The sequence below is a fragment of the Dama dama genome, chromosome 14 (assembly GCF_033118175.1).
Source record: "Dama dama isolate Ldn47 chromosome 14, ASM3311817v1, whole genome shotgun sequence".
Classification (NCBI taxonomy): domain Eukaryota; kingdom Metazoa; phylum Chordata; class Mammalia; order Artiodactyla; family Cervidae; genus Dama; species Dama dama.
In genome coordinates, this window is record NC_083694.1 from 62,546,957 (window position 1) to 62,572,421 (window position 25,465).

The 25,465-nt window shown below is 35.8% G+C and overlaps 1 protein-coding gene across 7 annotated transcripts in view; it reads left to right on the top strand.

Annotated features, from left to right (window-relative positions):
- The window catches only part of SWT1 (SWT1 RNA endoribonuclease homolog), a 99,222-nt gene that overhangs the window by 72,032 nt on the left and 1,725 nt on the right, over positions 1–25,465 (top strand). For 5 of the 7 annotated variants that reach the window (XM_061160929.1, XM_061160928.1, XM_061160926.1 and 2 more), the window contains 2 exons: positions 16,024–16,090; positions 20,738–20,802. In XM_061160929.1, the coding sequence (XP_061016912.1) occupies positions 16,024–16,090; positions 20,738–20,802 (132 nt within the window). Of the gene's footprint in view, positions 1–16,023; positions 16,094–20,737; positions 20,803–25,465 lie in introns of those variants that run through there. The other 2 variants (XR_009695844.1, XR_009695845.1) reach the window with 1 other exon arrangement.

Sequence of the window (25,465 nt, forward strand, 5' to 3'; positions counted from 1 at the left end):
GATAATGTAGAGTTTCCAAAAACATACAGAAGAAGGAGTACAAGCTAAGAAAGGGGTAAAGAATAAGAAAATCAGGAGGAAGGAGAAAGACTGGACAAACATATTGAGATAAAAACGGTGTTTATGTCTAGAACAGATGATGGAACCTCCAATAATTTGCCCAGATTGCTTTTTGGGATCCCATGTTATCCTTAATTCTTTAATTCTGGTTTCTCTGTATCAACGGTCTAAATTAGGTTTAGTAGAAGGAAAGATGAGATCTAATGGGAGTGATTGAGACTTAAGGAATATAAGCATGCTCTTCCTATATAAGAAGACATGTCTTATATACAATAAAAAGAGTGAAAGCTTTTTGTGGTATCTCTATTATAGTTTGATAAACTTTAACATAACATATCAAATGTTGTATGTATTACATAGTAAAATTTATATTAAATTAGCTGACAAAGTATGTGGCATCCACATATCTGTTTAGTTCAGTCGCTTTACGACTCCGTGTACCGCAGCACACCAGGTCTTCCTGTCTATCACCAGCACTGGAGTTTACCCGAACTCATGTCCATTGAGTCAGTGATGCCATCCAACCATCTTATCCTCTGTCGTCCCCTTCTCCTCCTGCCTTCAGTCTTTCCCAACATCAGGGTCTCTTCAAGTGGGTCAGCTGTTTGCATCAGGTGGCCAAAGTATTGGAGTTTCAGCTTCAGCATCAGTCCTACCAATGAACACCCAGGATCAATTTCCCTTAGGATGGACTGGTTGGATCTTCTGGCAGTCCAAGGGACTCTCAGGAGTCTTCTCCAACACCACACAGTTCAAAAGCATCAATTGTTCTGTGCTCAGCCCTCTTTATAGTCCAACTGTCACATCCATACGTGACCACTGGAAAAACCATAGCCTTAACTAGACAGACCTTTGTTGACAAAGTAATGTCTCTGCTTTTTAACATGCTGTCTAGGTTGGTCATAACTTTCCTTCCAAGGAGTAAGCGTCTTTTAATTTCATGGCTGCAGTCACCATCTGCAGGGGTTTTGGAGCCCAGAAAAATAAAGTCTGACACTGTTTTCACAGTTTCCCCATCTATTTGCCATGAAGTGATGGGACCAGATGCCATGATCTTAGTTTTCTGAATGTTGAGCTTTAAGCCAACTTTTTTACTCTCCTCTTTCACTTTCATCAAGAGGCTCTTTAGTTCTTCTATGCTTTCTGCCAAAAGGGTGGTGTCATCTGCATATCTGAGTTTATTGATATTTCTCCCGGCAATCTTGATTCCAGCCCAGCGTTTCTCATGATGTACTCTGCGTATAAGTTAAATAAGCTGAGTGACAATATACAGCCTTGACGTACTCCTTTTCCTATTTGGAACCAGTCTCTTGTTCCATGTCCATCTACATATCAGTCTGACTGAATTATCCAGCACCAGCAGATATTTATTTAACCTTTCTCTTTAATGCTATTGAAGGTAATAGATCATACATGACTTACGTTTTAAAATAACTAGATTTCATTTTAAATATCTGAAGCTCTTATGTGTGCTTCCTAGCATTTGTAATTCAAGAATAGGCAATAAGGACCTTTATTTTTATCCTAAATATCAACGTTGTAATGCCAGTTATTCCTGTTACCCCTAAAGTGTTTCTCGGTGTTAATGTTCTTTTGTTTTAGTCCAGAAAATCCAGTTTTATTAAAAGTGATGGAGCTAAATATTTCTCATTATAAACTTTTGGATCACACCAGAATCAAATAGTCAGATATAAAGGAAGATGGCTTCTTGGAGATAAGTAATTTGTTTATAGAGTTGTTTTTATTTAAAATCAATACTTTAACATTTTCCTTTTGTTTTGTAACTGGTTATTTCTACCTAATGACTTACTGATCTGATATTTACTTAAAATTCCCTGATATCAAGTCATCTAAGAAGTGCTAAAACTACCAACCACTCCAGTTTTCAGAGAAGCAGATGGGATAAATTACTGACTAAATCAGTGGGATTAAACATAAGTAAAATAAATGAAACGGTGGGGTTTAGGGGGAATCAAAGGTACTCAGTAAGCGAGATCATAATAATTTTAGCTTAAGTAGTAAGTATATAGTGAATGTATGGATAAAGGCAGATGATCAGTTCTAATTCCTCCTTATAAAGTTGTACAAAAGGTTTAAAGTTGGAGTGTACCCTAGACTCTAGGATTAGTCTCATCTATTTTGAGAAATATCCTTTTGTCCCTCTAAAGAACTTTTAACACTGTAGTCGGCCAAACCATCTGCCCATTGTGAGAAGTGATGCAATCAGTAAAGCTGTTTCCAGTAATATAAGAGGCTGAGTCCAACTCAGGACCATTTTTTTACATAGAAGATAATAAATATTTACTATACATTGGAAACCCCTGAAATTATGTTACATTCTGATGGTCCAGTCCTTGTGAATAAGGCATAAATCTTCAAGAATCAACATATACTTACCTGTAATAATAATGTAACTGGAACTATAAGTTGTAAATTTTCCAGTTAATGTTTCTTTTTTGCTAACATTAAGCTAGTTTAGTTTTTGACAACCATGTAGCTATATATTTTCCCCAAGTTAATTGTTGAGCTAAAACAAGTAGAATCATCAAAAATAGGTTTTTTATATTAAAGATTGTATTTTATGCATATTTTATTAAACTTTTGATAACTAGATGAAAAAGTGTGAGTACTTTTGTACAGCATTGGAGTTGTGCATGCATCCATGCTAAGTCAACTTCAGGCATGTCCTGTCTTTGTGACCCCATGGACTGTAGCCTGCCAGGCTCCTCTGTCCGTGGGATTCTCCAGGCAAGAATACTGGAGTGGGTTGCCATGCCCTCCTTCAGAGAATCTTCCCGACTCAGAGATCGAACCCATGTCTCATATGTCTCCTGCATTGACAGGCGGGTTCTTTACCACTAGCACCGCCTGATAAGCCCCACATTGGAGTATAAGGTAGTATCTTCTGTAAAAGGATTTGTATTCATTTATCAGGGTGAACCTATCCTAGAAAAAGTGAAATAGACATTTTAGGAGGTTACTAGATCTGAGTTAATACTAATTCCTAGAGACTTAAAATTGCACTGTTGCAGTTGTGCACTGTTGGAGAAATGATCAGGGAAATAGATCAACATTGATCAATAAACAGTGACTATTGGTTTGTTTGGAAACTTGGAAAATACAAAGTTGGAGAGTTAGTGACAGGAAAGTCTGGAGAAGAGGTGTGTAATGGACACATAGAGGTGTAATGGGCATAGAGTATGAGAGTATGTGTGTCCCATGTGAATGCTCATCAAAGGCTACCCACTGCAGAGGAGACTCTCAGTAATCAAATGGGCAAGATAAGCTGTCCTGTGGATATCAATCAGCCTTTTCACCTACCCACCCAAGTATTTGGTCAGTGAGCTCATATGCAAAGGGACAGTGGCAACTTGGGCTCTCAGCCAACTTGAGCTCACATGTGGGACTTCTCATTGAGGCTGCTCTGGCTACTATCACTGTTGAGAGCCCACATTTCCAACAGAAGAGGCAAATGCTAAGCATCCTATAAGGCACTATTCCCTAAGGGATCATCAAACCACAGTGGCAGTGATTCAGATCCCTTCCATCATGAAGGCAGCAGTGATTTGTCTTCACTGGAATAGACACTTCTTTAAAATATGGAATTAACTTCTCTCACTGCAGTGTTTGGAGGAGGCAATGGCAACCCACTCCAGTATTCTTGTCTGGAAAATCCAATGGATGGAGGAGCCTGGTGGGCCGCGGTCCATGAGGTCGCTAAGAGTCAAACACGGCTGAGCGACTTCACTTTCACTTTTCACTTTCCACTTTCATGCGTTGGAGAAGGAAATGGCAACCCACGCCAGTGTTCTTGCCTGGAGAATCCCAGGGACAGGGGAGCCTGGTGGGCTATGGGGTCGCACAGAGTCAGACACGACTGAAGCGACTTAGCAGCAGCAGCAGCAGCACTGTAGTATTTCTACCCACAGCTCCATCTGTTGATTTAGGAATTTGTTGGCCACTGTCTTGATAGCCAGTACAACTATGAAACTAGTTTTGCAGCAAAAGAAGTACAGCTCTGGCTACATGGAATTCACTGACTTTATCATATACTAATCTAAGGAACTAGCTTGGTAAACACTGTAAGACTTATTTCACATACCAGCTGTAACCTATGAAGTTAGGGTGCTGTCCTAGCTTATGTATGAAACACAGAAAGGGACAAAGAGCTATATATGGTGCCGTTTCTCCCTTAGAATATGTAGATCCAAGAATAAAGGGAAACAAGTGGTGCTGGTTTCTCCACTATTAAACTAAATAACTCTTCTGGTAACAAAGTACTGTTTCAGGCATGGCTCAGTAAGGAAAATAGGAGCCACTTTAGCCATTTCAAACAAAATTTAATATACACAGTTTAATTTCAGTGCTATTGGAAGGATTAGAAGAGCAAAGGAGAGAAAATGGGAATATCTGGTGAAGCAAAGAAGGATTTTTAATGTTTTGAAATTTCCTGTATCATGGTGTGCCTCTGTACCATAGGACCATCATACTACATGATTGCCATAGGTTTTGTTTGTTTTTTTTTTTTGGGGCCATGCCTTGTGGCATGAGGGATCTCAGTTGCCCGGCCAGGGACTAAACCCATGCCCCCTGCAGTGGAAACATGGAGTTCTAAACACTGGAGTGCCAGGGAAGTCCTATGATTACTATCCCTATTTTCAAAAACTCAACATTTCCTCCAGATGGCTTGGAAATAATTGTAAAAGATTACAGGAAATGAATGTGATCCTATAAAATAGTTTGTATGAAGTAGAAACATTCTTCAGTCCAGTGTGTTCCATTCAATTAAGGTATATTTGTTATGCTTCCTTTACATATATAGGCTCAGGGCCTAATGTGGAAGTAACCATCTGTCCTCAAAGCAAAGAAAGTCCAACTTACTTTCAGAACCTTTAATCAAGAATTAAATTTCTTTCATAAATGTGTAATTTTTAAAGAAGTTGCAGACATATTATTTTACTATAACCTAGGCCAATCCATTTTTCATACCCATGCATTTTCAACTTTCTACTGAAAAGTCACTTAAAATAGAATTCCATGTTCAGAAATTTAATTGCCAATTCTTCAACTTAGGTACTTTTGTACCTAGACAGAATGACTCATGTAGGAAGGGCCCATTGTTTATACACCTATCCCTTGTGGATTTCTATGTTCCACCTCATGTCCTACATCTTACCTGGTCTCTGGGGTGGTCAGTTCCTGCTGTGATGATCATATCCGTCTATACCAACAGAGGTACTAATCTCTCTTCTCATGCTGAGATATGGAAAATATTCTCTCTTGATTCAGCTGAGATACCATTGGACTTTATAGGAGGAACCTTCACTCTAAAGCTAATGAACATATGACTAAACAAAAAAAAGTGGCAAAAGGAGTTCAAGAATTCCTTGTTTTAAACCAGTCAAAAGATTAGCTTAAAAGAAATTCCATACTTTGCTGTTTAACTAATTGATGGTTATTTCCCTTACCTCAGCCCTCATTTCAGGGTCCATTATTTCTAAATCCCAAAACTTACTGGCTTACAGAATGACAGTCAATTACTTATTTTGTCTCATGGTTTCAGGGCTTGACTAGACACATGAGGGCAGTTCTTACTTGAGATCGCTTGTGTGGTTGTGGTCAAATAGTGTTTGGAGTCATTTCTAAGGCTGTCTGATGCTGGCTGTCAGCTAGAACACGAACATGTAGCATTTCCATGTAGCCTCAGCTTCCTCCCAAATGGAAGGTTGGTTTCTAAGATCATCCCAAAATATCAGGTGGTTGCTATATTGCTTTTAATGACATTGCCTCAAATTATATGTCATCCTTGTTGTCACAGACCTGCCTAGATTGAGGGGGCGCCACCATAGACCCTACCTATTGATAGGAAGAGAAATGTCAATGTTAATATTATAAGAAGAAACATAAGGGATGAAGCAAAATTTTCAGCAGTTCTTTTTTTTTTTTTTCAGCAGTTCTTTTACCAAAGATCTGTTAGTGGTAAATGCTCTCATTCTGACTGAAAGTGTTGTTTTGCTTTCATTATTGATTGCTATTTAACTGTGTGTGTAGGTTGTAAGTTGACAGTTATTTTCCCTAGGCACTTTGAAGATATAATTTCAATTATCTTATATCTTCTGAAAATGGCTTGTCAGCTGTCAGCAGAAGGGTTTTCAAGAAGCTGTTGCCTTATCTACTCTTCTGTAAGATGAGCTCAAGAACTTGTTAGTCTGTTATAACAGTTTCTGTTATAACCTATGTGTTCAGGAAGGGTTTCACTATCACACCCACTTTATACATTGGAAAGTAGGATTACAGGGATAATGTCATTGCCTAAGGTCATATGGTTTATACTTATCAGAATGACCTGTTGAAATTGGTCTTGGTCTAGAGAACTCACTTCTGAATACCCTAAACTTTCTGACTGAAAAACTTAAAGTTAGTTATATTCAAGAGATATTTTTTTAGTTGGTTTCATAGAACTTTAGAAAATTTCTAAATTTAATTGAAAAGAACGTTGGGACTTCCCTGATGGTCCAGTGGTCAAGAGTCAGTTCTCCCAAAGCACGGGGCCCCAGTTCGTTCCCTGGGGAGGGAACCAAGATCATATATGCCTCACAGGGTGGCCTAAAAAAGAATATTAAATGACTAACAAAAGTACAAAATATCTTTGCCATAGAAGTCAATTCACTTTTTTCCTCTGTTTTTCTAAATTTGCCTTTTTCTACCTTTTATTTTTCTGAGAGGAGAATGAGTCTGCTTGGTTGAAGTGAGTATCCCCAAAAGATTTCCATTGGTACATGGTCTTGTCCCAAGAGACAGTTTTTAACAAATGAAACAACTGGGATGATAAAAGCAGGAAAGAAAACTGTGTCTGAGGTGATACTGCCGACAGTCAACATCACGTAATTTGGAAGAGTGAAGACCTGTCTTAATAAAAATTTGAATAAAAAGCTTGAATAAAAATTTCCGTCTTAAGCACTAGACTAGGTCAAGATGAACTTCGCATCCATGTACTAACACATGGGGCTTCCCTGGTGCTCAGTTGGTGAAGAATCTGCCTGCCCATGCAGGACATCAAGGAAACCTGGGTTCGATCCGTGGGGTCCCAAAGAGTTGGACATGACTGAGCGATTCACGCACACACACACACACACACACACACACACAGAGGCACACACACACCCCAACACATGGGGTCATTCATAGGGGAAAAAAATAGGTAAACTGGTTGTTTTGATGCATTTAAAAATAAATGATTTGCTTAAATTTTTTACTTTGTAATGGATTGATTGTATATCTTAGAAATGCCTTAGAATTTACAAAGCATAGTTGGATTGGAAGCAGTATTTTTAAGATTGAGAGGAGAAAGGAAAACAATGACTGTTTATTTTAGAGAATGAGTACTCATGGTTAACCCAGGTTAATATGCAGGTCTGTAAAAGCAGACTGAAGGTGAATTACCAGAAAGACTGAAAAGTTCAAGAGACTTGGCAGCACAGATATCTGGGAATTCCCTGGTGGTTCAGCAGTATAGGACTCAGCACTTGCACTGCCACAACCCAGTTTTGATCCCTGGTGGGGGAACTTAGATTCCTGGAGCCATTTGGTGCAGCCAAATTAAAAGAAAAAAGAAAAATCAAAGAAGAAAGGAGTTTCAAAAGAGAAGGAATCTTTAATGGTGTTGTGTTATTACCAAGAGGCCAAAAAAAAAAAAACCTGTCCATTAGATTGAGCAACGTAGAAGTCATTGGTGAATTTATTGGTGTTAATTTCATAAAAGATGTTAAATATCAGTTGACCAAAGGGGCTTTGAGATGAAGACTAGAAACAGCTGAAGGCATCATGTAACTATAGGAGATCACAAGGCCAAGGGAAGAGATTGTGTTTGAAATTGCCTTGAGAAGACAATGGGTCAAGTGAGTATAAATGTTAGATAATGTCAGTATAAATGTTTCTTAGATAATATGTGAAAAAAATAAAACCATTCATAATAAATAAACTCAGAGTTACAGCAAAACAAGTAATTTTGTAATAATAATACATGAAGTTATTCTTAACCCTTTCACTACAGTAAAATCTTAAATCTTCCAGTTTCTCAGAAAGGCCTTTTTGCTAAGGTTTCCCTTCTTAAAAGTGAAATCATACAGTTTTTGTCCTTTTGTAACAGGCTTGTTTCACTTAAGACAATGTTTTCAAAGTTCATCCATGTTGGTCGCCTGTGTCAGAGTTTCCTTTTAAAGCTCAGTAAGTGTTAGTCACTCAGTTGTGTCTGACTCTGCAACCCCATGGACTGTAGCCCGCCAGGCTCCTCTGTCATGGAATTCTCCAGGCAAGAATACTGGAGTGGATAGCCATTCCCTCCTCCAGGAGACCCTCCCAATACCCAGGGGTAGAACCCGGGTCTCCTGTGTTGCAGGCAGATTCTTTACTGTCTGAGCACCAAGGAAGTATATATACCATATTTTGTTTATTCATTGATTTTTTTAAAATTTCTTCATTTTCATTGGAGGTTAATTATTGTACAGTATTGTGATGGTTTTGCCATACATCAACATGAATCAGCCACAGGTATACATGTGTTCCTTCATCCTGAACCTCCCTCCCACCTCCCTCCCCACCCCATCCCTCTGGGTTGTCCTAGAGCACTGACTTTGGGTGCCCTGCTTCTTGCATCAAACTTGACACTGGTCATCTGTTTTACATATGGTAATGCACGTGTTTGATGAACACTTAGGTTGCTTCTGCTCTTTGGTCCTTATGAGTATTACTGCTGTGAACATGGACATACAGATATCTCTGTGAGTCCCTGCTTTTAATTCTTTAGGAGATATACCCAGAAATTGAATTGCTGGATTATGTGGTGATTCTATTTTTAATTTTGTTGAGGAACCACATACTGTTTTACATAGCAGTTACACCATTTTACATTCTCACCAGTGGTGCACTAGGCTTCCATTTTCTCCACATCCTTATCAATTCCTGTTATTTTCTGTTGTTTTTTTAAAACAGTCGTCCTAATGGGTTGAGGTGTTATCTTGTGATTTGGTTTGCCTTCTTTTCATAAAAAGTCTAATGCATTTTAAAAGCTCTTTCAATCTTGATTAGTTAAATGTATGTATTACAAGAGTTTTTTTACTCTTCAAATTTTTTCCTCAATTATTCTAAATAGAACATTTCTCTCATATTTTTATCTGTTATAAACAATTTCTTTATTATAGGGAGGTGTGCTTATAATAAGGCAGTAGTAAAATTGTGTCACAGCCCTGATTGCATATATTGAAATCTTCCAGCAGTAAATGGTGGAACCTCATTCTTATGTTTCTTTCACTCTTGGCTCTTATCTTGGCTCTACTCCTTCCTTTTGATCTAGAGAGATCTTATTTGCCATGTTACAATGGAAAGATAGAAAGTACCTGGTAATGAGGTGGAATTAATCAGCTAGGAAATAACATTCATAAGATATTAGGAGTAACTATGATTGTTATACAGATTTAGCTGCAGTATCTGGTCTTACAGTGGACATCATACTCTTCAAAGACTTAGTTATGAAGACCTAGTTAAGCCTGATAGGGGTCTCAGCACTAAGTAGAGGAATGAGCTAGTTTGTCATACTTCTGGCCCCTTGTAGTATGTTGTTAGTGCTAAGCCTAGAACTGGCCTCCAGCAGCACCAACTCAAGTAGTAAGATTACTTTTTAGCAGGAAATACAATGCCATGAAGCAAAGCAAATAAAGTAGTTATTTTGCAATAAACTACTCAGTGAATTCCACATCAGTCTCACATTCTGGGAAGTGGTCCATCTTGCTTCTAATCTTGAGATCTGTGGCTCCTCAAAGCTGAGCCAACAGTATTTAGGATGTCAACTGTGTTCATTTGCTAGGGCTGCCATAAGGAAATAGTACAGACTTGGGTAGCATAAACAACTGAATTTGCTTCCTTATAGTTTTGGAGGCTGAAGTCCAAGAACAAGCAATGCTGGCTGGGTCAGTGTCCTCAGAGGCCTCTTTCCTTGTCTTGCAAATGACTCTAAAGGAAAAACAGAACATAATTTATTTCGTTTAAATTTATTTAAGTTGTTTAACTTTATTTATTTATTTATTTTACCATTTTTAACTATATATGGTGTTCTTTTAAAATCTGAGACTGATGTATATCTCCCACTTACATAGCTGATTCCACCAAATTAAACTATGGAAAACATGATTTTAATTTTGCTTGTAGTAAAGGACTCCAAAAAACATACTCTTTAAGATCCAAGACTTTTTTCCTCTGGTGAGTATGTCCTCATTGTTGATTCGATAAATTTTCACTCAGTTTATCAGTGATACTGCTTAAATTCATCAGCAGCAAAATTCAGTTTGCATGTTTCTGTATCAAAAGAAGAGGAATATGGCTGGAGCTAGAGATTATCACACTAAGTGAAATAAATCAGACAGATAAAGTCAACTATTTTGAAGAAAAAGAACAGAGCTCAAGGGTCAGAATGATCTGAAGTTGAATTCTCGTTCGATCCATTTACTAACTCTGTCACGTAGACAGGTTAATTAACCTTTTTGTATTTGTTTCCTAATCTAGAAAATGGAGTTTATAATAGTTGCTTTGTTAAATTGCAGAAATTAAAGGCAATAGCATTTGTTTCCTTTCTGGCACTGGTTAGATGCTCAGTAGTGTCCTCAATAATAATGTTGATTCACAGTAAAAAATAAGCCTTAAGTAGGTTCTTAGCTTTGGAGAACAATACAGTGAGTTTCTAAATAATGCTGTAAACAAACATTTTTACTTTGTTTTAATTAACTTTTTTATTGTGGTAAAATACACATAGCATTACCATTTTTAAGTGTTCTTAAAAATGTATTAGGGCTTCCGTGGTGGCTCAGTGGTAAGCAATCTACCTGCAGTGCAGGAAATGAAGTTTCGATACCTGGGTGGGGAAGATCCCCTGGAAATGGAAATAGCAACCCACTCCAGTATTCTTTCTTGGGAAATCCCATGGACAGAGAAGCCTGGTGGGCTACAGTCCATGGGGTTGCAAAGAGTTAGATACAACTGAGTGCACATATGCATAAAAATGTGTTAATAGAGTATTAAATATATTCATATTGTTGTGTAACCATCACCACATCCATAACCATAACTCTTTTCATCTTGTGTAACTGAAACTCTGTTTCCATTAAATATAATAACTTCTCATTTCTTCTTCCTCCCAGCTCTTGGCAGCACCTGATGCCTGTCTATAATTTTGATTGCTCTAGGTATATACACAAAAGAATTGAAAATAATGTCTTGTTATCAAGCAAAGGGCTTGCTGCCCAAATTTGCATATAAGCCAATACTGTGGCACCAGCTTTTGAGAAGAGAAAGGGCTTTATTGTGAGGTTTAACTGGCAAGGAAATGAGGAGGCGTGGCTCTCAATTCTGTCTCTTCATTCTGGGCTTTGGTCAAATGTTCATGAGTTAGAAGAAAAGGGTTGGTTTGCAGAAGCCCTGGAGGGGCAGGTATCCAGGGCAGGGCTTTGGAGCCTGTCCATTTGTGGTGAGGTTAGGTTCAGTGGCTTTAGAACCAGATCTTCCTGCCCCATGGACCCTACACTTCTGACAGGGTCTGGTCACATCTGGTCCTTTCGTTCCGGGGAGAGGGGAAGCTTTGGTTCTGGGTGTTACTTGAGGTCAAATTTTTCTCTTCTGAGCATGCTTTGGCTGCATGACTTGTGGTTTTGTTCCGTTTGTCTCTGAAAAACAACTCAGTATCTTGTTAGAAACAGGATAGGGCCAGTTTGGGCTGGTTCTGCAATTATAGTCTCAAAGAGATATTTACGTACCTATGTTCATAGCAGCTTGAGCCACAGTAAGTAAAAAGTGAAAGTAATTCTTGTCCGTCAACAGATAAATAAATAAGCAAAATGAGGTATGTACATACTATGGAATATTATTTAGCCTTAAAAAGGAAGGAAATTCTGCCAGATGCTACAATGTGGATAAACCCTGAGTAGCATGGATGAACAGTGAGCTGAGTAAAATAAGTCATATAATTTAAGCTTATTTTAATGTTCTTCAAACATGAAAAACTATTTAAAATATCATATTACTGTTAAACTGCCTTGCCAGCAGGGAACATAATTTATTCAGTTCTGTGGGATGTAAATTATGATTTATAAATATCCATGAATATGCTGTGTTTTCTTTTGAATTTTTAGAGTTAGATATTAAACTTGAATATTCTAGACTTATTTCCCCACTCCTGAGTCTGATGGTTTACTTTTTCTATCTAGGAGGAAAGTTTTATTTGAATTTTTAAAATTCTTATTTAAAAATTAGTCCATTTTAATACATTATTTGATTTTTAATTTTAGTCAGATGATTTTATTAACTTTTTAAAATTTTTGAGTGGCATACTCTTTTTTTCTTTAACAAGATGGATAGATATTTATCTAATATTGGATGAGATGGAAATGAAGTTTGTTTAATTCAGATTAACATGCTGCTTACTTAATGTTAATTGTTCATCGATAGAGAACTCAAAGTGCTTATGTGGTTAAGAGTTAGAACTTCTAGTGAATGTTGGTTCTGCTACTGACTTCCTTTGTGGCTTTGAGAAAGATCTAACAGCTTCAAAGATTTAGTGTTGGAATGTACACAAAATAGTTTGCCAGAAGCATTTGATAAAAGGCAAATTAACCGGGTGGCGATTTTAAAAGACTGTTTCATTTGATTTCATAAAATCACGTAATGCAAGAAGTTTTAAGGGTTATCCTTTTTTATTAGTGAATAAAAACATGGGGTCCAGAGTCAAACTAACAGAGATTTAGGTACCTACCACCACTCTGTAATCTTGGGCAAGTGTTTTACAACCCTAAACCTTGGTTTCTACATCTGAAAACTGGTTTTCATAGCAGGTAATATTTATTTACATGTGCCAGGATTTCTGCTAAACATTTCAATTTTAGACACATTATTTTATTTGCTTCATATAATCACCTTATTTAGTAAATGCTGCGTTCTCCTCATTTCACAGATGAGGAGCTGGGGTACAGAAAAGTAGGTAATGTGATTAACTTGGTTTGTAAATAATCTTTGAGCTGCAGATTAAATCCTGCGTCAGTCTGTTCCCCAATTCTGATTCCAGAATTCTAAAGTAAAATTTCATGATTATAACAACTTGAGGATAGGCAGCCATGTCTTCTAATTTTTTTATATCCCATAGCTCTTAGTATCATATACATTTGAGGGTATAGTATACATTTGATATGTATTTATTGATTGTTAGGAATTTCTCTTAAAAAAACATGTAGATATATTTATAAAAAAAATAATGGCCACTTTCTCTAGGGGCTCATTCTTTCTATTATTCTTTTTAAAAGTTGCCATTGAAGGGTAATTTTAGGACTTTCATTCTAAGACTCTTTTGTCTTCATGCTGGTATTTTTTAAAAACAAACAAGAAAGCTATAGAGAAGGCTGACCTCTCAAGAATTTTTGTGTGGGGAATTACTTAAGGCATGAAAGTCCATAAACCATTTTTCTCCATTTCATTTTTTGTGTATTTTCAACAAACTGTACTTGCAGTTAGTAAAAGTTGGCAATTTTTGTTTATACCAGGCCAAATTCCATTCTCATAAACTCAGAGTTCATTGGCCTTATTAAAGTCTAAAAGCCCTAATTGAGTATATTTTAGTAAAAATTATCTACTCAATTTGGGGCTCAGTTTACCTCAGAACATTTTTTAAGAGTAGCATTTAAGACTAGTAGGTTTCATAACAAATCCTACAACATACATCCTTGTTTTTAAAAATAGCGTGTATGATTTTATTCTGATTATTTCAATAATATATCTGTGAATGATGCTGATATCCTAGTTAACCCTTTCCTCGTTAGAAGGTAATTCTGTAATATTTTGTCAAATAGTCGAGTATTTAAGTTTGTACAATGTAGATCATTGTACATTTCAGTAAATTTATTTATAAAATCATTGAATTGTTAAAGTGAGTGAATTTTATGGTATGTAAACTGTACCTCAGTAAAACTGTTAAAAAATAAAACCATGCTAGGAGTTGACAGTTTTTTTCAATTTTTTGCTAATTGGAAAACTCGGATGATGTAATTAATTTTCTTTATTTCATGCTGTGGCTATGCTTTGTTGCTATAGATAAATAACTGATTTACCAAAACTAATTTTTTTGTGAAATATTTCAGGACGGAGAAATGTTTACTTTATTTTCTGGCAAAGAGCATACTTTCTTTTGTAATATAAGCTTGAAATTTATAAGACTCTTTTATAAAACATCTTGTTTCATTTATTTTTTTAACCCTCTTTTATGGACAGTTTGGATTATTTCAAAAGTTATAAAAAAGAATGGGTGTAAATTATTCCACATTGCTGATTGTTTGTTTACACTAGGTTACAAAATTGGAACGGATTATTTTTTCCATTGCTTTTTAAAACATTGGTTTAACTTATCTATATAGCTTTGTTCTCATTTTAAAAAACAAAGTACTTATGGACCCTTTCCAATGTATTTATTGTCTGCTTTTTCTTTCTTTTTGGTTTTGATATTATTTATATTTTAAAATTACTTGTTGGGACAGTAACTTTTTCCATGAAACTTATTTTTAGGAAGACTTTTGTATGTTCTTAAAGATATTTGGTATGTGTCTTCTCCAAAGGAGAATGATCCATTTAAAAATTTTACTATGTCCTGAAAAATTATTTTATGAAAGCTATCTTGCAAGTCTAATAAGGGCCAACTTTTTTAAAGATCTAATTAAGATGTTATAGAGATGAGTTAACTAATATTTGACAACATCAAGCATTGGCAAGGATGTGAGGACCTAGAGACATTGTTGTAATTAAAAGGCACTTGAAATTTAAGAATTAATTGGGGTGGCTTGATTTCTCATTAGTTAAATCATGCACTTATTCTGTGACTTGAAACTATTAGACATTAGATGATGATAATAGTTGTCATTGTTACTGTTTTATATATACCAATATATAGTGCTTGCTGTTTTATCAGACACTGTCATCAAGACTTTACTTATAGCAACTTGTTTAATTCTGTGATCCTATGAAGTAAAGACTACTACTTACCTTGTTTAACAGATAAGGAAAATAAGTCACTTAGAACTCACTCAAAAACACAGATCCCCAGGTAGACATTGTTCTTAACCACTTTATCGTAATATGAGGACTGCTTTCCTTTTCTTTTTTCTTTTTTTCCTTTTTTTTTCCCTTTTCTTTTTTAAAAGAAAAGATTCATCTTGAAAGAATTAAAAAGTACTTAGTATAAAAAAATGAGAATACTTACTGCTAGAAGGATAAACATGTTCTTCCATTTCCTTCTTTATTTCTTCCTTGTTTCCATTTTGTTATGTTTTTATGTTATTTTTATGAGTAAGTGTTATTTCCAGTGACTGACAGAGTCTGATTACTGATGCTTTTTCAGAGACTTCTAGGCAGTTAGTTCAAACAGTGTTATTTGAATTTAGTCACATAATCTTTATTAGTACTTTTTAATGTGTATGATAGTTTATATCACTTGTCCATTTGCATTGGTTACACATTTTTGTGGGAAATCTTTATCTGCTGCTTAAAAAATAAGGAGTGTAAATATATTTCGCATTTCCATCTAACTTTTGAAAAATCTGTATCATTGTAACTCAAAATGTGAACTGTAATTTCACATAAGAATGCTAATAGTTGATTAATTAATGACATATTAATATAAGTAAATAAAAATATTTTAATAAATTGATATTTCATATCAATTGATAATTGATATTTGTTGAAGTAAGCATGTGGTTTTATAACTTCAGTTGATAAATTAAACCCAAAAAAGGTTGTAAACATTGTAATAAGCTTATTATACATACTGAGAATAAAGTATCTCTCAGTATGAATATGTTTTGGGAGAAAAGTTCAAGGTATTGTTTTGTTTTTTTCTTAAATCAATTCATTCCCCCTCTTTGTTTTTATTTTATTTTTTAGGATTTTGGCCCCCAACAGTAATTATCAGGATATTGAGACCCTCTATAACTTCCTAATCAAGTATGAGGTAGGAGAAATATTTTTAAATGTTTATCATATTTCCATTACAATCAAGTTTTAATATAAACAAACAGAGGTGTTCTAAACTGGAATGCTATTTAATTGCTGTTTACTTTAAGTTCTTAAATGCCACCAAAATTTGCCAACGACATTCATTGTCTTTCATTATCTTAAGTAAGCACATGTGGTAGAGACCTATACTAATACAACATGGAATTGTTTCCCATCAGGGATGCTATTGGTATGCTGGATAGGTCATTTCTTCATTGTGTGGAACGTTGCAGGATGCTTCAACATCTCTGACCCTCAGATACTAATGCCAGTACTCTCTCAGTCATTGTGACAACCAGAAATGCCCTCCCACCGCACCCAACTCATACACCCAGAGGGCCTCTAGGGAGGAAGAACCACCTCCGGTTGAGCGCCACTGATGACTGAAAAGGAAAGCTATAATTTAGTTTTCTCCATAGCAGCAGCAGAGACCCTGGAATTAAAGCTCTGATGAGGCTCCAGTGTATTTTGTAAATTAATCTGCATGCTTTTCGTATCCTTGTTGATCCAAGGCAGGTATTCTGTTGATCTTCTTTTGTTTGTCTAAAGTTCTTTGCCCATGTGCCCATGTATTCTTTCTTTTTGAGGGTGTGTGGTGTTTAAGTTTAAAATGCTCTAAATATAGGAATATGACATATATTCAGGTGTCCCTTTTCTTGTGAAGTTGAACATCTTTATATGTATTTCTTTGCTTTTATTCCTGATTAGCTCTTCAACTTTTTTTTTTTTTTAAATTTCAAAAAAATTTTTGGTTTGGCTCTGCTGGATCTTTGTTGATGTGCAAGGGCTTTCTCTAGTTGTGGTGCACAGGCTTCTCATCGTGGTGGCTTCGCTTGTTACAGAGTGTGGGCTGTAGCGCACAGGCTCAGTGGTTGAGGCTCATGGGCTTAGTTGCTCCGAGGCATGTGGAATCTTCCTGGAGCAGGGATCAAACCTGTGTACCCTGCATTGGCAGGTGGATTCTTAACCACTGGGCCACCAGGGAAGTCCTCTTTAACTTTTTTATGCCACATCTTATATTAAGAACCTAGTGTTGAAGAACACAGACTCTGAAATCAAACTAGTCATGTTCAGATGTTGGTTCTGCTTCCAGTTAAGTGTGTAATCTTAGAAGAGTTATCTTATTCTCCTTGTCTCAGTTGCCTCATCTGTAAAATGGGAGTAACATAAGTAGGTAAATTACAGCTATTCTTTAAATAAGACTAAATAACTTAATATGTGTAAAGTGCTCCAAACAGTAAGAGGCACAAAGTAAGTGTTCAGTAAGTGTTACTTTTCTTATTTAAGGAACGAATGGTGTTTATATGTACCTTTTAAAAGTTACCCTTAATATGTCCAGTTCAGTTCAGTCCCTCAGTTGTGTCCATCTCTGCGGCCCCATGGACTGCAGCAGGCTAGGCCTTGCTATCCGTCATCAACTACCAGAGCTTAACTCAAACTCATGTCCGTCAAGTTGGTGATGCCATCCAACCATCCCATCCTCTGTCGTCCCCTTCTCCTCCTGCCTTCAACCTTTTCTAGCATCAGGATCTTTTCCAAGGAGTCAGTTCTTCACATCAGGTGGCCAAAGTTTTGGAGTTTGAGTTTCCAGCATCAGTCCTTTCAATGAATATTCAGGACTGGTTTCCTTTAGGATTGACTGGTTGGATCTTCTTGCAGTCCAAGGGAATCTCAAGAGTCTTCTCCCACACCAAAGTTCTTAATGCTGTATAATCATGTTTATGTGATTATTAAGATAATTTCCTCTTTTGAGATGATTTGGTGAAATAATTATTTCATCATACTTTCTGAATTTCAATCCAATAGAAATTTATTTGGAGAAACAATGGGACAATTTTAAAATCCTATATCCTGGAAAAATCTGATATATAGGTCTTTTGGGGGTTTAGTACTTTATATTGCTGAGAGCATTGGGAGAAAATACCCAATTTGTTATTTATAAGAATATGTGGATCTGAGTCCCAGATTTTTAAAGTTATTTCTATTAGCAGAACTTCATCCCCAAAAGCAATTATTACATTGGATGTATTTTTCTCATAAACAGTGGTAGGGACAATCTAAGTTTTTTAAGATGTTTGGCTGTTATTATACTTACCTTTGCTTCCTGATCTTGATTTTTTAAGAATTAAGGATAATATGACCATTTCTCATATTTGGCACTCACTGTTAATAAGTTACAACTAAGAATTAATGATACCAACTCCATTTTACAATCATAATTCTTGATGTTTACTGACAAGGGGTATCTTTTAGTTATTTGTTTTCTGGGAATTAAAATTGTGCACTTAAGCACAGAAATGATACTTAATAGTGTAATTTGAAACATCCTAATATGACTAATTTAAAATATCTTGTATCAAAACTAATGAAGATAGTGAAATGATATATTTCAGGCTAGAACCTGTGATGTATGTCATGAATCTGTGTTTTAGTTTTCCTTTATTAGTAGGTTCACTGCCTACTTTAGAAGTCATCTACTATAACCTGGAGTCACATCACCCCAGCCATGTTCTGGGATAAGGGTTTGAATAGATGTGGGTGATTGTTTTCAAAACTACAGATAAATTAGTTTTTTGTTTTTCCCTAAAATCTGCTAATGGCTTCAAGAACTTCTTTGTATTTATATTATGTCAAATTCAAAATCAGTTCTTTAGCTGATTTTTCTCAACAGTTGATAGAGAATAGACTATTCCTTTTATCTTATGATCAAAGATCTGCAGTGTTGGCTGTTGACATTTGCTGGCCTAAGTCTGGATACATTTGTAGGTCCCAGCATGTTGGGGCAATAGTGAAAATATCAAAGGCCCTGGAAATCATCAGGGCAGAACATGTAGAAAAATAGGAATCAGACTGGTTGATAGGTTAACTCTAAGTGTATATCTTAAAACATTTTTAGATCATTATTTTAGTAAAAATTATAAAGTACCTAAAAGTTAATCATGATAAATCATACACCACTTTCTTAAATCATTAAATATAATAGTAAATATTATGTATAATTAAATAACATTGAACTGTATATAAATATAATCCTAATTTTCAGCAAAATTGAGGATTATATATATTTCAAATTTATATTTAAAAATTGTATGTTTAAAAAAAAACAACCGTATGTTTAGTGAATGGAACATTTTCTATACAGATATGTTGAATTTGTTATGAAAATACTGAAAGAAGCTCATGGAACTTGCAAATAAGCAATGCCCTAAACTCTCCAGGAGACTTTCATGATATAAATCTTTAAAGTAGTGTTAATTAAGTCAATATAGGAACATTTTTTCCTCATCAAAAATGTATATGCTAATAATAGCATAAGTATTTTTAAAAGTAAAGTGAATAGATGATAGTTTCATTTAGTTTCCCTTCACTAATTCAGAATTTCTAAAAAGTTAAACAGTATGTTATTTCTTGAGTAATCCGGGGCTAAGGGCCAAGTCGCTTCAGTCGTGTGCCTGACTCTGCGACCCTATGAACTGTAGCCCCCCACCAGGCTCCTCTGTCCATGGGATTTTCCAGGCAAGAACACTGGAGTGCGTAGCCATTTCCTTCTCCAGGGGATCTTCCTGACCCAGGGAGGTCTCTTAGGTCTCCTGCATTGGCAGGCGGGTTCTTTACCACTGGGAAGCCCCACTTGAGTAATCTGATTAAAAGAAATTCCTTCTACAAATTTCCAGATTCTTCCTTGCAGCATAAGTAAAATATTGCCTAAATCAGTGGTAAGTTTCAAGAAGTACAGGATACCTTCACTGTGTTCTCCACATGTGCCACAAAAAGTTTTTGTATGATGAAGGACTTTTATTTTTATAGTATTATAAATTGTGAATTATAATAGATATTTATAAACTTAAACATTTGTTTAAATATGTAGACATTGATAGTCGGAAAAACACATTTCTTTAGAAAGTGTCTATAAATCATCCATTTCCCAAAACATACAGAGTTTTCCACACAGTTTATTATCTTATTGTTTAAAGTTATTCAGTAATAACTTTCAGAAGGGTCAACCATAGTATTCAAATGTTGTTAGAGTTGACTACTTAACTTTTTCTTTCAGCTTGAATTATTTCTAATGTTAATGAAATAAACAAGATGTGGCTGATTCTGCTTACAACAGTCTACCTGTATGACCCAAATCTACTTTAGTCCTTTAGGTATAGGTATTAAATGTTAACAATTTATTTACTTTTCCCAGAAAATAAATATTGAATAAGTATATTAGGACTAGGCTAATTGATGCATAAAATCTGCTGATAAGAGCCAGTAATAGTAGAATTTGATGTTGCATGTATTATACACATTTTTTTCCTGTCTGTTTGATTTCTAAAGTGATCATCTGCTTTGTTGGGAGTCCCACAAATCCCAGGATCATCTCACTTCTTCTGGTTCTGTTAATTAAGTTGTAACAATAGGACTAATATTTTTACACATAGTTCAGTGTTAAGTGTTATGTTCACTGAACTTCTAATTGTCATTATTTAGTCCTTTTTATGCAAAAGCTAAAAACTTGACATTCTCCTTCAGAATATGGACCATTCTAATTGTGCTCTCACCTTTCATTTGACTTAGTATGTATTTTTAATAGCTATATCTTGATTCTTTTCAGGTAAATAAAAATGTCAAATTTACTGCCCAGGAACTTTATGACTGTGTTTCACAGGCTGAGTATCGGTAAGTCATATATGTATGTATAGTCATATATATGTGTATGTAGGTACATTAGTATAGCACTGCTTGGTGGTGGTGAATGGTCCTTTTTATGTCTTCACTATACTATGATTTTTTTTTTAGCCTTTATAATATATGTGAAATAGTTCATACATATAAAAAAACTATGTATATATGTATGCACATAGCAAATTTAATTTTTAAAGTAAATTCTCAAGTTTAGGGACGTCAAGGCTTTTTTATATTTTTCAAAAATATTGAAGACTCAGCCCTAAGAGCTTTTGCTTGTGTGGGTTTTATCTATCTATAGAAATTAGAATTGAGAAATTTGTAATATTTATTCATTTAACTAAGCTGTGTACAGTTTTCTCTGTTCATCTGGCATTTTCCACTAATGAAATCGTATGTAAGAAAATAGGAAATTTTTGTTGTGCTCAAATTGTTCTTTAATGTATCAATGCTGTTACAATAAACTGTGTTCAAAACAAGAGCTGTAGCAGAACTGACTGTATTCTCACTGCTGTGTAATATGCTATGGTATCACTTACCAGTTTATTTGCCATTTATAATTTACAGATATATTTGTGTAGCTACAGAATTGTATGAGTGGACACAATGACAAAGTTAACTATCAAGGTGGTTCTACTGGTAAAACTCTAGATTGATAAATATGTTTGATGATATCAAGACCCTAGAACTGATAGTCATACAAAAATGTATGGCAGCATAACTATGAAAATTCACTCATTCACTAGATTAAAATAAGTTTTCTAAGAAAATCTGAAGCCAGTTAGGCATGCATCGTCTGTTATAGCTGAGAATGAAAATGATTTTTTACCCTAATCTTCAGACTACCAATTAATCAGTTTTGTTCTTATTTATGGGCTTCCGTGGTGGCTCAGTGGTAAAGAATCCATCAGCCATTGTAGGAGACATGGGTTTGATCCCCAAGTCGGGAAAATCCCCTGGAGAAGGAAATGGCAGACTACTGCCTGGAGAATTCCATGGACAGAGGAGCCTGGTGGGCTACAGTCCATGGGGTCACAAAAGAGTCAGACGTGACTCAGCGGCTAAACAACAATCGACAACTCTTAGTTATAGATCATTACAGATAATATGCATTTAAAGGTTTGTATACTTGAGATTTGAATCAAAAATATAATGTCTTCCAGTCTTGGCGATATTTTTGAAGGTGTATAAAGCTCCATATATAACTTGGAGGGCAGAGTCACTTGCAGGGTGGTTCCATTAAAATGTCTAAAATTATTTTGACTTCAGCTTACTATTTAAATGTTTGTGAAGTTTTTTTTTTGGTATATTTTGTTTTGGAGAGGTGAAGGATACAAGTGTCAAACTTAAATGTTCAAAGTTAAACTAGTAGTACCTATTTTTTTCTTTGTTTTATTTGCACTTACGATACCAAGAATTTGAGCTATGATATTAATTAATAAGCTCCCTCTTATATCTGAAAGGATGATTTTAAAGAGAAATCCAATATGTCTAATATCTTGAATGCATTGGAAAATGGCAGTTGCTGTTCAATGGACTTTTAAAGTTAATAGCTTTTAGATTTGTTACTCTGTTGTTTTTTTGAAATTATTTGCTATATTTTTAGTGAATGGTACCTCCCATATGAACCTCTGGTATACTCCACAGCTCACAGTTTTCAAGTAAGTTGCCGGAAGACAGAGGTTCTTTTTGTTTCAGTAGTTCATACTAGACACAGAGCCAAATGCAATAGATAAGAGGTAGCAAGCTTCCCTGTGATTCAGAAGTGAAAACGGAAGAATGATTTAATTTAACTTCACTATATTAAGAAAAACAATTACTTAGATTGTCTGACTTTGCTAATCTTTGTTTTTGATTTGTGACGTGTTATTTGTGAAGGAATAGGCTGTTGATGTGTCTAACAGCAAATGTATTGCAATAGGGAAGAAATTAAGTAGCTCAAGAAGAAAACTATTTTATAGGTTCTGATAAGGCAGGTAATTAAAGTTTCACATTGAAAGTGGCTTGGACCAGAATTTGAATTCCATGACACAGCAGAACCTTGGTGTTTCTGTGTGTACATCAGTTAGTGTTTTCTCTCTTCTGTAGTTTGTAGATTCTTTGGCCTAGCTTTTGCTCTTGCCAGTGGGGTCTGAGCACTGCTTACCCTGAGTAGATGAGGAGTTTGCTCAGAAAATCCAGGATGGTAAATTATTAAGATTATCAAATAAATTACTAAATAAATATCTTGTGTGATATCCTTTATTGATACATATATGAAAAATGAGTTAGGAATAGTGTTTAATTCACTTTGCTTGACCTATAAATTCTTGACAGAATGTTCTGGCATGTTCACAAGACAAGTCTCTAAGGTCATTTTTCCTGTGTGAAATGCACATTGGTTTGTGACATCAGCTCCTTCAAGTACCTGGTATATCCAAATAATATGCTGCCTAAGGCATGAGTATCAGGAACAAATTTGTTTTCCTTATGGCAAGAGCTTTCCGGAATTACTGCTTTCTGAACTCCAGGGATCAGCTCTGTGGTGGTATCATCCTAGAGCTCTGGTTCTCTGAAGTGTGGTTCCTGGAGCTGAGTGTTAGCACCATCTGGGAACTTGCAAGAAATGCGAACTCTAAGACTAGCCCAGACCTTCTGAATCAAAAACTGTTCATATTCTGTTGTTACATGTACTACATTGTATTCCATTTTCCCCTTACTTGAGATGCACATTGCAAGTGCTCAGAAACATTAAGACAGCTGTAAAGCACATGGCCATTGCACTCTTTTTCTTCTACTTAGAAAGGATTTTGGAAAAAATACTGGAGTAGGGCACTTCAATTCACTACTGCCATGCCACTTTGACAAAATTAGCTATGGAAATGAATCAGATAACTGCTGCAGTTATTTTTTTATTGATTTGATCAAATTTCTGCTTATTTTGACCCATCTGAGATTTGGTCAAAGTTAGTTTCAGACTCATAATAGGATGATTTAGAAAATCAGTGGCAGTTCTATAGAAATTTCATGAACAATACAGAATTGCAGAACTAGAAGCAGTCTCCAGTCTTTAGCTTTGTTCCAGAAGGGATTAGGAGTTGGGATTGTTTAGTTTGGCAAAGAAATAGGACCACCTGTAAGGGACATAAAGTATCTGTACTATTGGAGGAAACAGGGATAACAACTTCTTGTTTTGTTTTAATTTAGGCAAACAGCTTGTAGATTTTTTTTAAAGCCCAATGTAAAGAAAGAACTTTCTAGCAATTAAGAAATATCAGAATAGGTAATAGGCTTTCTCTCAGTTGTAAATGTCTAATCTGCGAGAGGTAAAAGCTAAGGTGAGATAAGTCATTGGAGATGCTACAGAACAGTAGGCAAAGGTGTTAAGGTAAGCAGTATCTAATATTCTGCTATTCTGCTTCTAATCCATTGGGGAAAGGAACTCAAAAATTCCTATCATCATAGTCTGGTATTGGCCAAACACACATGATAGTGTGTTTGGTCGATACTAGAAAAACATCTGATACTTTCCTCAGCAGCAATGACAACTTGATGCAGGAAGCAAAATCTGTAGGTGATAATCCATTGTCAGAATGCTGACTCACACAAATAAAGAAACTAAATGCCACTAGGATGAAAAGAGGGCATACCTCTTGAGAGGAGGAAAAAGAGAAAGAAGAAAAAAGAAAAGACACCGAAATACATTAAAAGTTTAGTTACTAAAAGAGTTTTTTTCCACATGTAGAATAAGTAACCAAGAACAGAAATAGGGACCTACCTACCCTTTTTGTTTATTTCATTTTTAAGTTTATAGGAAAACATTTTACATATCTCCTATTTTGGATTTCTTAGAGTCTTCTGAAAATCATTTTCTGAGTAGTTGTAAAGAACTGGCAAGAACATAACACTGACTTTAAGCACTCCAAATACAGGAAATAGGTCTAGAGTAACAGAGTCAAAAGCCTCACCGCATGTTTTCAGGAAGTGAGGCCTCTCCAAAAATATAGTGTATTTACTTTGCTGCCACTGTTAGCTCTCATCCTATTCCTTCAGTTCTGATTCACTTCTTTTCCCTTTGTGCCCTGCATGGGTGGGGATCCATGGGTGGGGGAGGAAGGGTAGTGTGCAAAGGTAGCTAGGAGTCCTTCCCAATACCCTGGAGGTGGCTCAGAGCAATCTCAGAAACCAAAGAAGTAATAGCAGTGTACATGCTGCTTAGTTGCTCAGTTGTGTCTGACTCTTTGTGGCCATTTGGACAGACTCCTCTGTCCATGGGATTTTTCAGGCAAGAATGCTGGAGTGGATTGCCATTTCCTCCTCCAGGGGATCTTCCCAACCCAGGGATCGAACCTGCATCTCCTCAGTCTTATGCATTCAGGCAGATTGTTTACCCACTGAGCCACTGGGGGCTTCCCAATAACCGTGTAACTTTCATAATAAAATAACTGCTGTTTTCTGATGCAGTGCTGGATACTGGGTATCCTTCATGAATTTATGCAGATGGCTTCTCAGATTTAAATGGGTTTCCAGGGGATTTGAACTCTAGACACCATGTATAATGGGTTGGTACTCTAACTGATGACTTAGTGATCCCACAGTTAATAGGCCTCCTGTCAGCTTTTGAGATTCAGCTAAGCTTAATCTTAGATACAGTTGTGAGTAGTTGGGGCAAATATCA